The sequence below is a fragment of the Bombina bombina genome, chromosome 4 (genome assembly GCF_027579735.1).
Source record: "Bombina bombina isolate aBomBom1 chromosome 4, aBomBom1.pri, whole genome shotgun sequence".
Lineage (NCBI taxonomy): Eukaryota > Metazoa > Chordata > Amphibia > Anura > Bombinatoridae > Bombina > Bombina bombina.
The window spans coordinates 941872541-941885121 of record NC_069502.1 but is presented as its reverse complement, the minus strand read 5'-3'; the positions used below and the strand labels follow the sequence as shown (position 1 = coordinate 941885121).

The 12581-nt window shown below is 34.2% G+C and overlaps 1 protein-coding gene across 1 annotated transcript in view; it reads right to left on the bottom strand.

Annotated features, from left to right (window-relative positions):
• ACTN2 (actinin alpha 2) overlaps positions 1–9560 on the bottom strand; it is a 147068-nt gene extending 137508 nt beyond the window's left edge. The window contains exon 1 of the mRNA XM_053711936.1: positions 9245–9560. Coding sequence (XP_053567911.1) covers positions 9245–9370 — 126 coding nt within the window. The 5' untranslated portion in view covers positions 9371–9560. The remainder of the gene's footprint in view (positions 1–9244) is intronic.
• Between the last annotated feature and the right edge of the window lie 3021 nt (positions 9561–12581).

Here is a 12581-nt window from a genome sequence, read left to right as displayed (position 1 = left end):
CCGAAACGCGTAAGATGTGTGTTTTGAATCTGTACTTTTGAAAATGTTTTGTCAATAAAAACTTTGGATTTTATCTGGGAGTGCTGGACCTCTTTTTCTACTTCGAGGTGCAGTGGCAGGGTTAAGTGAAACCCCTCAAATTGGGACATATGGCTGTCTCAGTTGAACAGAGTTCAGTATCGGAACTGTCCCTCACAAATCAGGACAATTGGGAGGTTATGTAAACCTTTGTAATTGTAAAATATTAGCATGTGTATTTTGTTATGGTAAAGTAGTCTTGATAGATAGAACAAAAGGTGTCTTGATGGACTGGCCATGGTCTGTATTTTTCAACTACACTTATGCTCAGCATGAAGAATTCATGAGCTGACAAGGCTGTCTCATTTTATTTATGTTACATTATTTCTCTTTAACCTTTTTCAAGTTTTCCTTTGTGCCTATGTTAGAGTGGGCTGTTTTTTAAAAAAATGAAAGGTTTTCTAGAGATTACAAAAATAATAATACAATATAAACTCTTTACAAGCATACAACATGGTATATATAAGGCTACAGAAAGTGCAATAAGTAAATCAAAACAAGAAAAAAATACCAGACAATAAAAATAGCCCTATAACACATTTGGATCATCAAGATGACATGTAGGTAACAAATATAACTAACATTTTATTAGATCAACAGTCATCTGTTAACAGCTAAAATATAACTAATATAGTCTACCAAACATTGCCTGTGCTTAATCCTTTAAACCTTTAAAATAATCTGGCTCTTCCATTCCCTAATAGATGGTATTTGCGTTTGCTATCAATATCTAGGAATACGTTGGTTAACGTTATTGATTAGTATTTTGAGACGAACGGACCTAATGCCACATTATATTAACTGCTTTATAAGAAAATAATGGTATCCACTGGAAGGGTACAGGACAGCTTTAGTTTTATTGATTTGATACATTAAGACCAGAAATCTAAAATCAATGGACAAAAACACCATATATGAGCTATAGCACCAACAGTAGAGTATCCTCTCCAACATGTAGCAACAGCATGTGGAAATCTTTTTTGAGAGTCGGCTGTTTTTTTAAATTATTTTAAATTTATTATTTTCATTTATTTGTTCTGTAATGTTTTGCAGGCGTTTTTATGATAACGGCTTCCTTTGTTCTATACCCGAGAGATTAACTGTTATTTGATAGATGCTGCTCTATTGAGATGAATGTGTTAATTTGTTGAACCAATAGTCCTGTAGACATTTGTTTCGGACAAATTTTGATAAGGACGAAAACCCCTTTAAATTCCTAAAACTAATGTTATTTACGATTTTCAAAATATTCTTTTGTTTTTGAATGTTCATAATTAGATTGAATATCTACATTCGATTTTAAAAATACTATTCAGAAGTTCAATAGTTCATGTGTAAGGGAATTTAGTAAAATTATACATAATAGATACAAATATATTGATTCAAATTTTTCTATTTCGAATATTCCATAAATCTCATATTACATTTAAAGATAGCATTAGCAATATTATTACATTAAACAAATGCTAGAATGTAGTACAAACATTTGAAATTTGAATCGAAAAAACAAATGTGCTAAAATTTATTTCATTTTTCGAATGTTGCAATTTGCAAAATATTCCCCCAATTCGTAGTGGCAGGTACAAATCTTTATGAGTTCTGTGATTTTTCAGTTACAATGTTGGGGTATATTTTTTTCCCCTTACTCTCAGACATTAGAATTATAAAACATTAAATACATATTTACAAAAAGGGACATATTTTCACAAACTTGTTAAATTTTTCATTATTGGAAGTGAAATAAATTTGAGAACGTGATGGGTATTTCTTGAGGATGTGATGATTATTTTTGGAACTAACAATTCCCTTGTCTGCTTGTGTGAGAAGCCATTTATGAACAAACATTAAAACAATTACAGTATATCTGGGCATGTTGTCTAACAACTGTGAACTTTCAACTGTTAGCAGCTATCAGGAACAGCTTGTACTGAATTCATTATCCTCTCATTCCATTCCCTACTCACAAGTACATGGTGCAGGGCAGCTACAGGCAGGAGATTGGACCAGCATGAAGGAACATATAAACTCAAACTGAAATTACCCATAAATTATTTAAATTTCCTGACCATAGCACAGGAGATAAAATAAGCCAACTCTTAATTAGATTTTAAAGAGTAGTATGTCCCTGGACTGCAAAAAAAATCAACATTTGCTAACAGTTTTAAATGTTTATAAAACATTTATTTATTATGCAGATCTTTTGCAATGTAATGTTTATTTGCTGATATTATTATTATCGGTTATTTGTAGAGCGCCAACAGATTCCGATATTATTTTTTGCATACATAAAAACTAACTTTAAAGAGACATAAAGAAGCAATAAAAAGCTGTAATGTGCTAGAGCAGGGTCAAGGCCAAGGTTCACACCCAGCCCTCCATGGTTCTTAGGTGGCCTTTACCACCACTGAGAAGACTCCATGCTTCTTCTTAGGTAATTAAAGTGATTGTAAACTTTAACGTTTTTAGTAACAATATTATTAATCTTAAAGTTAAAGATGGGTACTTTAATTCATGAAAGTCTTAGTAAACGCTTACTTTTCCTTAATAATTCCAATTTCATGTGTTCATACAATCTGCCATTCCTCCACCCGTAACGGATACTCTACTTCTTAATTCAGTCACGATTCAGGCTGTAGCCAATGGTATCGCGCCCCCTTTGGCGTCCAAAGCCTGAGACGTTATTATTTACTAGCTGAAGGCCAAATGGGGCATTATACGATTGGCTACAGCCTGAATCGTCACTGAATTAAGAAATAGAATATCCGTTACGGGCAGAGAAATGGCAGATTGTATGAAAACATGAAAGTGGAATTATTAAAACAAAGTAAGCGTTACTAAGACTTTCTTACTTTAAGATTACTAATATTGTTAATAAAAATGTTAAAGTTTGCAATCACTTTAAGAATGTATATGTGTACCAAAGTGTGTAAATTTGATTAGTATATGCAGTTTAATTAATTAGTTAATTAATTAATTAATTATTAGGAACTAATCTCCTATATAAATTTTAACTAAAAAAATATGCAATAATCTAATTTTATTATGAGGCATTATCGTTAGCATACGAGTAAGTATAATGTAATGTGGTCCAAGGCCAATCCTGCCTTTAGTGACTGGCCAACCATATAAAAAGGTGGGCACCACTGTGAAACAGCATTGTATTATTGCACTTTTGCTTGACTAGAAGTATTTGTTTAGCTCTTACAAAGGGGGTTAAATCACATAATTAAAGTCATCTCTGGAGGTGCAGTGCACTACTGGAAAGGAGCTAAACATGGCTGCCAAACGGAATACGTGCATAGCCATCAATTATTGTCTGTGCTCAGACTTTTATGTGTTTAACACCTCTGCTGGATTAAACACAGAGTTCAGTTCAAGAAAATATTCTTACATATTATAACAATTTATTATAGTTTTTTTTATGTCCCTTTAAGTCACTTTGTGATTCCTACACCTATTAATTCAAGTATACACAGGATCCTTACAAAGGGATTTGATTGGAGAGGTTTCTAATAGCTGAGAAAAAAACACCTTATAGCATCCAACCTCAAACAAACCTAGTTAAAGGGACATGAAACCCAGATTTTTTTCTTAAATGATTTAGATAAAGCATACAATTGTAAACATTTTTCTATTTTACTTCTATTATCAATTTTAGTTTATTCTCTTGATATCCTTTCTTGAAAGAGCAGCAATGCACTACTGGGAACTAGCTGAACACATCAGTAAGCCAATCACAAGAGGCATATATGTGCAGACACCAATCAGCAACAAGCTCCCAGCTCCTGAGCCTATCTAGATATGCTTTTCAACAAAAGATACCAAGAAAATGAAGCAAATTAGATAAGATAAGTAAATTGGAAAGTTGTTTAAAAACGTATGCTCTGTCTAAATCATGAAAGAGAAATGTTGGTTTCATGTCCCTTTAATAAAATATATTTGTAACTGGCTGATATATGATAGCATCACTGGGTTAGTGGACCTCCAAAATATTTGATATTCTTTAAACAGAGACGCCTGGATTATTGAAGGCTATACTGCCTTATATACTGTAGTTATAATTAGCCATTTCATCCATTGTAATCCTGCGGACTTCTTCATCTGGTACCAGCATCTGTTGACAGATTGCATACCACGCATATCAGCCAAATGGCAGCAGTCTAGAGACTGCTTCCTACAATAGTAACAAAAGCACTCAGATCTCCTCTCTTCCAGGAGATTGTCTCATACAGCATATATGTGTACTGCCTGCCAGCAAGCCCTTGGCTGAGGTAATCCTTTACAAAATGATATTACATTTATCACTGAAGTGTTGAAACAGTTTTACTCAATAACTAAAATGTACATGTAAGAAAGATAAATAATAAAAAAGGGTTAAATGCTGGGAGCATCCCTTTTTAAAATATTATTACAATATTTTTTTTTAAATGATTTGTGCTTTGAGTTATTACTGTACTGTACAAAACTATTTTGTTTTCACAGTTAGCAAAATGTACAAACTAAAACAAAATGGCTGACTATTTTGCAGTGATCAGATAATGAATGGCATTTAATATGGGGGGAAATTACAATATTTCTAATCTATAGCTTTAATGAAATACAGATTTTATTTTATTTGAAATGTTAAAGTGGTTGCCTAGATGTTACTTTACACACTAAACTAGTTTAAATGAATTTGATGTATTGCAGAATGATGTGGCAATTATTTCACAAAGAACATTAGGCCATAAAATATAAGCTTTGGAATGTTGATCACAAGATTAAAGAGAGATTCTAAAGTGTTTAACTCCTTCAAATTGGTTAAATGTAGTCAAAGTTGCTCTCCTGGAGTAGTCCCATCCTGTTTCCGAAGAGAATTACAGTCAATAATTGGAGCATACTTATATATGCCTGATGCTGATTGGCTCAGCAACTATATCTTCCCCTGGGGTGGCACAGTGGAGAACTTTGACTATGCATTTAACCTATTTTTATAATAAAGGAATTTAAGAATAAAATTCTCTGATAACATTGATAATTTTATTTTTTACTGTAGAATGCCTCTTTATAAAGAAAATGTTTTGTTATGTACACCTGTTAATGGCTAATCCCCATTATCAGTGCCGAGTTTACACTTTGCTGCATAATTTTGAAGTAGTTTAGCATAAGGGTAACATATCCCATTGTTATTATTATTATTAATAATAATAATGACATAATAAAAATAAGTGATAAATAAAAAAGAAGAAATAGTGATGACTGTTGTAGTGCTGCAGTGGTGACATAAACCAATATGTAATGGCTAAAGCAGAGCTTCTTGATCCCTGCAAAGCTGAGAGATGAGAAGGCTGCTCTTTGGAAGGTATTTTGGTCATGAAACTAATCACACTAACATTTAAAGGCAATGTTCTGTCATAAACTGACAGGTACTGGGGATTGGTTCCATGGCACCTAGTATTTACTAGAGGATTACCTACTCATTCCAAAAGCACAAGCTCATGTCCATCAGTTACATTTAGGAGAAAAGAAAACACAGATAGAGCGGTAGCTTCATTCTCCGAGTAACTCAGCAATTGCTAACTAATATTTAGTTTTTATTTTAAGATTTCAAGGGCATTAAAGGGACACTAAACCCAATTTTTTTCATTCATTATTCAGACAGAGCATGCAATTTTAAGCAACTTTCTAATTTACTCCAATTATACATTTTTTTCTTTCTCTTGGTATATTTATTTTAAAAAGCAGAAATAAAAGCTTTGGAGGTGGCCCATTTTAGGTTCAGAACCTGGGTTGTGCTTGCTGATTGGATGGCTAAATGTAGCCACCAATTAGCAATCCCTATCTAGGGTACTGAACCAAAAATAGTCCGGTTCCAAAGCTTTCATTCCTGCTTTTTCAAATACAGATACCAAGAGAATGAAGAAAATTTGATAATAGGAGTAAATGAGAAAGTTGCTTAAATTTGCAAGCTCTATCTGAATAATTAAAGAAAATATTTGGGTTTACTATTTGGACATTATACATTTAAATTGTCTTAAAGTTTATTTATGATGAAAATGTTGCAGTGAACTTTTATTATTTATTTTATCCTATTTTTTCTGTATTTGTTCCCACAGATAGGCTGCAACACATCCTGCATGATCCACAACACCTACCCTGCAACATGCTTTACAAGGATTGCTTGAATGATGACTCTAATGGGCTACAACAAAGGAGATCAAATTCAATTTACTCAATAATGTTTGCAGTTTTGCAACATTATTTGTAGCTTTGTTATACATTGTTGCAGAACCCTGCTGCCATAGAGTACTAGAGACACATGTACACTCCTGAGCTCATATGAGCCTACCTTGTTTTACTCTTCAATAAAAGATTTCAAGAGAATGAAGCAAATTTGATAACAGAAGTAAATTGGAAAGTTGTTAAAAAATTGCATGCTCTATCTAAATCATGAAAGTTAATGTTGACTTTACTGTCCCTTTAAGGCTAACTAGAACATTTCTTTCACCTTCATTTTAAAAGGGAATTATAACATTAAATTGGACTGTGTTTATAAATAAGCCAGATATATATAAGATTATCAAGAATATAAATATGAGACATATGTAGGTAAGAATGACCAAAAGATTTCTTAACTACACTTTCACATAAATATACTAATCATGGTTGGCTACATATCAATTGGCGCACTATACAAAAATATAAATTTTTGCCCCTTTTTAGACAAATTGCCATTGTCTCCTTACAGCTGTGGATTGAAATCATTGTTTAGCATCTATTACTATTGGCTGGCAGTATTCAAAGAGCTCCAAGAGTTTAATATATTTGCTATAAGTCTCTTCTTAGAAACTTACATTTATTCACAGACGTGGGCACAAAGAGAGCAAATAACCCATTTTGTTGTATTGGTGTTTTTTTTAGAACCAGAGAAAGGGGCGACATACAATATTTTGTAATCCTATTAAAGGGACATGAAACCCCCAAAAATATTTTGTGATTCAGATAGAGTATACAGTTTTAAAAAAAGTTTTCAATTTACTTCTATTGTCAAATTAACCTAATTCTCATGGTATTCTTTGTTAAAGCGATATCTAGATATGCAGCGAGCACATTTCTGGATCAGTACATGACAGGAAACACTTCTGTCACCTACTGTTATTGCAAATGCATCACATAGTATAAAACTGCTACCATATATTGCTTTAGTCATGTGCACGCTCCTACACCTACTTACCTACTTCTTTAACAAAGGATACAGGAAAACAAAGCAAATATGATAATAGAAACTGGAAAGTTTTATAAAATGTCGCACTTTATCTATATCATGAAATAAATGTTTGGGGTTTTATGTCCCTTTAAGGAAGGTTTATAGTCTTATCAAAGTATTCTGTATTAAGAAAAACCAGATTGGAAGCTATAGAACATCAATAAACTGCAAAATTATTATTTATAAATAAAAAATCAAGCTTTTATATATAGTTCTCATTATATACAATCAAATTGCAAGCTAACTTTACCATAATCAGATATCTCCAATTAAGGGACAGTCAAGTCCAAAAAAAACTTTCATGATTCAAATAGGGCATGTAATTTTAAACAACTTTTCAATTTACTTTTATCACCAATTTTGCTTTGTTCTCTTGGTATTCTTAGTTAAAAGCTAACCCTAGGAGGTTCATATGCTAATTTATAAGACCTTGAAGGCCTCCTCTAATCTAAATGCATTTTGACAGTTTTTCACCAGTAGAGGGTGTTAGTTCATGTATTTCATATAGATAACATTGAGCTCAGACACGTGAATTTACAGAGGAGTGAGCACTGATTGGCTAAAATGCAAGTCTGTCAAAATAACTAAAATAAGGGGGCAGTCTGCATGGGCTTAGATACAAGGTAATCACAGAGGTAAAAAGTATATTATTATAACTGTGTTGGTTATGCAAAACTGGGGAATGGGTAATAAAGGGATTATCTATCTTTTAAAACAACAAAAATTCTGGTGTTGACTGTCCCTTTAGTCTCTATTATTATTTGCAAATGTGCGTTCCAGACATTTTTTTTTCCAGTTCCTATAAAGAGATGGCCATAAGCGAGGTAATTAAATGCTTATTCTGTAGTGCTGAAGCACAGGTGAGCCAATTACTTGCAAGAACACCCGTCTGTCACCTGACCTCAAGTACAAACATTAGATAACGCTAAGCAATACAGTCACATGAGCACTAGTGGGTGCAGGGGGTGTACACCCTCCCTCATATATTATTGTATCACCATTAAATCTTAAAGCTTTTTGTTGCCTCCAACATGATAGCCACAACCTTATTTTACACGCTCATTACTGACTCCAGGAAAAGGCAATAGGTAAAGCAAATATAAAGCTTAAAGGGACAGGAAACCTAGAATGTTTCTTTCATGATTCAGATAGAACATACAATTTTAAACAACTTTCCAATGTACTTCTATTATCAAATTATCTTTGCTTTCTTGTTATCCTTTGTTGAAAAGCAGGATGGTAAGTTCAGGAGTGTGCACGTGTCTGCAGCACTATATGACAGCAGTGTTGCAACGATGTTATACATTAGGAAGAGCACTAGATGGCAGCACTATTTCCTGTCATGTAGTGCTCCAGACATGTGTACGCTACCTATGTAGATATCTCTTCAACAAAGAATAAGAATGAAGCAATTTTGATTATAGGAGTAAATTGGAAACTTTCTGAATCATGAAAGAAAAATATGGCTTCATGTCCCTTTAAGTAAGGGCAGGAATAGGTAAAGGGCAGGAATATTTAGCTTTGTGGTCACCTTTGAAAGCGCCCACAAAATGTATGGTCTAGAACTGCCTCTGCATAGAGCATTGTAAGATACTAGAATATTGTAACGTTGAAGGTACATTGTACTTGGAAAGCTGTTTAAATTTAAAGGGATAGGAAATGCCAAAATTTAGATAGAACATAAAATTTTAAACAACTTTCCAATTTCCTTCTATTGTCAAATTTAATTTGTTCTCTTCTTATCCTTTGCTGAAGGAGCAGCATTGCACTACTGGCAGCTAGCAGAACACATCTGGGGGTTTTTTAGGTACAGGGGCACAAGTTTCTAATAAAAACTGAAATAGACTTTGAAATGCCATCTTTCTATATAAAACATTGAAACAAAGTTGACTATATTATGCCCTTAACAAATTCACCTACCTTTCTTTGCTGTTTTTCCCATGCTGGATCTAAAAGCAAGTCACGGTCCCATTCATCTTCTTGGTTCATATAGACTTCCTCCTCGTAAGTGTAGTTATACATATTGCTGGTCTCTACTTGGGTCATCACAAAGGTAAACTTGCTTGATGGTCTTGAATGAATTAGTTTTGCTGAGGGTGAACAGTAAGGCTACAGATGTGATGTGGTACTTAGAAGAGATGACCTTTTCTAACCTTCAATATAAACTCATCTAACTTCCAGCCTCCTAGACAGCTCTGTGTCTGCTTTTACAGTGCAGCTCCCTGTCAGCTATGCAGCTGTCTATTATCCCCAGAGACCATGTGACAAGCCCTCTTAATAAAGCCAGATATGAAAACACTCCCACTAGAAGCTATTTTAGAACTTGGTTTATCTCACTAATATCAGAAAACAATGCAGAACTCACACAATGGAATGACCTGAAAGACATGATAATCGCTCTAGGGGTCAAGTTTACCAGCTCACATAGTTTAACCAGCTTTGGCAATTGTGTGCAGTGCTCAGCTCACTATAGTACCCACTTATTTTTTGTTAAGTAATAAGTACCCCAATAAAATGAAATATTTTCACATAAAACATTTTGTAAATGTTTTAAGAATTTAATAACTTTAGCCAAAGTAGTTTTTAGAAAGCTTTGCATGCAAAATTACAGGAAAAATAAAGGGACATTATACACTCATTTTTTCTTTGCATAAATGTTTTGTAGATGATCTATTTATATAGCCCATTAAGTTTTTTTGTTTGTTTTTTAAATGTATAGTTTTGCTTATTTTTAAATAACATTGCTCTGATTTTCAAACTCCCAAGCCCCAAAGCTTTATGTGAATACCGTCAGCTACCTTCTCCAGCTTGCTCCTGTTTGTGTAAAGGGTCTTTTCATATGCAAAAGAAGGGGCAGGGGGAGTGTCTTATTTGCCACTTGCAGTGGGCTTTCCAGCTACCTTTTCAACAGAGCCAAACTGAGAGCTTCTAAGTAAGTTTTTAAACAGTTTTATACTGGATTTTTATATAAGTATCTGTGCATCTTATTCTTTATAGTAGTGTCTATTACATGCAGTTATATGAAAATGAGTGTATACTCAAGCATGTCATGTACCCAATTTTGCAGTGCACATCTAATTAATAAATAGAAGCTGAAGCAAAACTACTGTATTTAACATTCAAAAGGACTATTTCAGAATAGTTTGGATTTTGGAATATTTACATTTTTAAAGAGATAAGAAACTTAAAATGTTTCTTTCATGATTCAGATAGAGCTTGCAATTTTAAACAACTTTCCAATTTGCTTCTATCATCTATTGTTTTTCGTTCTCTTGGTATCTTTTGTTGAAAAGCAGGGATCTATGCTTAGAAGCCGGCCCATTTCTGGAGCACTATATAGCAGCAGTTTTGCAAGAATGTTATCCATTTGCAAGAGCACTAGATGGCAGCACTATTTCCTGTCATGTAGTGCTTCAGATGCCTACCTTTCGCCTAGATTTAGAGTTTTGCGGTAGCCGTCAAAACCAGCGTTAGAGGCTCCTAACGCTGGTTTTGGGCTACCGCTGGTATTTAGAGTCAGTCAGGAAAGGGTCTAACTCTCACTTTCCAGCCGCGACTTTTCCATACCGCAGATCCCCCTACGCCATTTGCGTATCCTATCTTTTCAATGGGATCTTTCTAACGCTGGTATTTAGAGTCTTGGCTGAAGTGAGCGTTAGAAATCTAACGACAAAACTCCAGCCGCAGAAAAAAGTCAGGAGTTAAGAGCTTTCTGGGCTAACGCCGGTTTATAAAGCTCTTAACTCCTGTGCTCTACAGTACACTAACACCCATAAACTACCTATGATCAGCCAATCAGATTGAGCTCGCATTCTATTGGCTGTTCCGATCAGCCAATAGAATGCGAGCTCAATCTGATTGGCTGATCCAATCAGCCAATCGGATTGAACTTGAATCTGATTGGCTGATTCCATCAGCCAATCAGAATTTTTCTACCTTAATTCCGATTGGCTGATAGAATCCTATCAGCCAATCGGAATTCGAGGGACGCCATCTTGGATGACGTCCCTTAAAGGAACCTTCATTCTGTTTTAGGACGTCGGAAGAAGAGGATGGATCCGCGCTGGAGGTCTTGAAGATGGAGCCGCTCGTCATCGGATGGAAGAACATAGAAGATGCGGCTTGGATGAAGATGTTTGCCGGTCCGGATCTACTCTTCTGCCCGGATAGGATGAAGACTTCTGCCCGAAGATGGAATTCTTCAGCCACCGCTTGGATCCAGACTTCAGCCGGAGGATGGACGTCACTCTTCAGCCCCCGCTTGGGCTTGGATGAAGACTTCGGAGGCTCTTCTGGACCGATCGGTGAACCCGGTGTGGTGAAGACAAGGTAGGGAGATCTTCAGGGGCTTAGTGTTAGTTTTATTTAAGGGGGGTTTGGGTTAGATTAGGGGTATGTGGGTGGTGGGTTGTAATGTTGGGGGGGGTATTGTATGGGTTTTTTTACAGGCAAAAGAGCTGAATTCTTTGGGGCATGCCCCGCAAAGGGCCCTTTTAAGTGCTGGTAAGGTAAAAGAGCTTTTCTATTTTAATTTTAGAATAGGATAGGGCATTTTTTTATTTTGGGGGTCTTTGTTATTTTATTAGGGGGCTTAGAGTAGGTGTAATTAGCTTAAAATTGTTGTAATATTTTTCTAATGTTTGTAAATATTTTTTTATTTTTTGTAACTTAGTTCTTTTTTATTTTTTGTACTTTAGTTAGTTTATTTAATTGTATTTATTTGTAGGTATTTTATTTAATTAATTTATTAATAGTGTAGTGTTAGATTTAATTGTAGATAATTGTAGGTATTTTATTTAATTAATTTATTGATAGTTTAGTGTTAGGTTTAATTGTAACTTAGGTTAGGATTTATTTTACAGGTAATTTTGTAATTATTTTAACTAGGTAGCTATTAAATAGTTCTTAACTATTTAATAGCTATTGTACCTGGTTAAAATAATTACAAAGTTGCCTGTAAAATAAATATTAATCCTAAAATAGCTACAATGTAATTATAATTTATATTGTAGCTATATTAGGGTTTATTTTACAGGTAAGTATTTAGCTTTAAATAGGAATAATTTATTTAATAAGAGTTAATTTTTTTCATTAGATTTAAATTATATTTAACTTAGGGGGGTGTTAGGGTTAAGGTTAGACTTAGCTTTAGGGGTTAATAAATTTATTAGAGTAGCGGTGAGGTCCGGTCGGCAGATTAGGGGTTAATACTTGAAGTTAGGTGTCGGCGATGTTAGGGAGGGCAGATTAGGGGTTA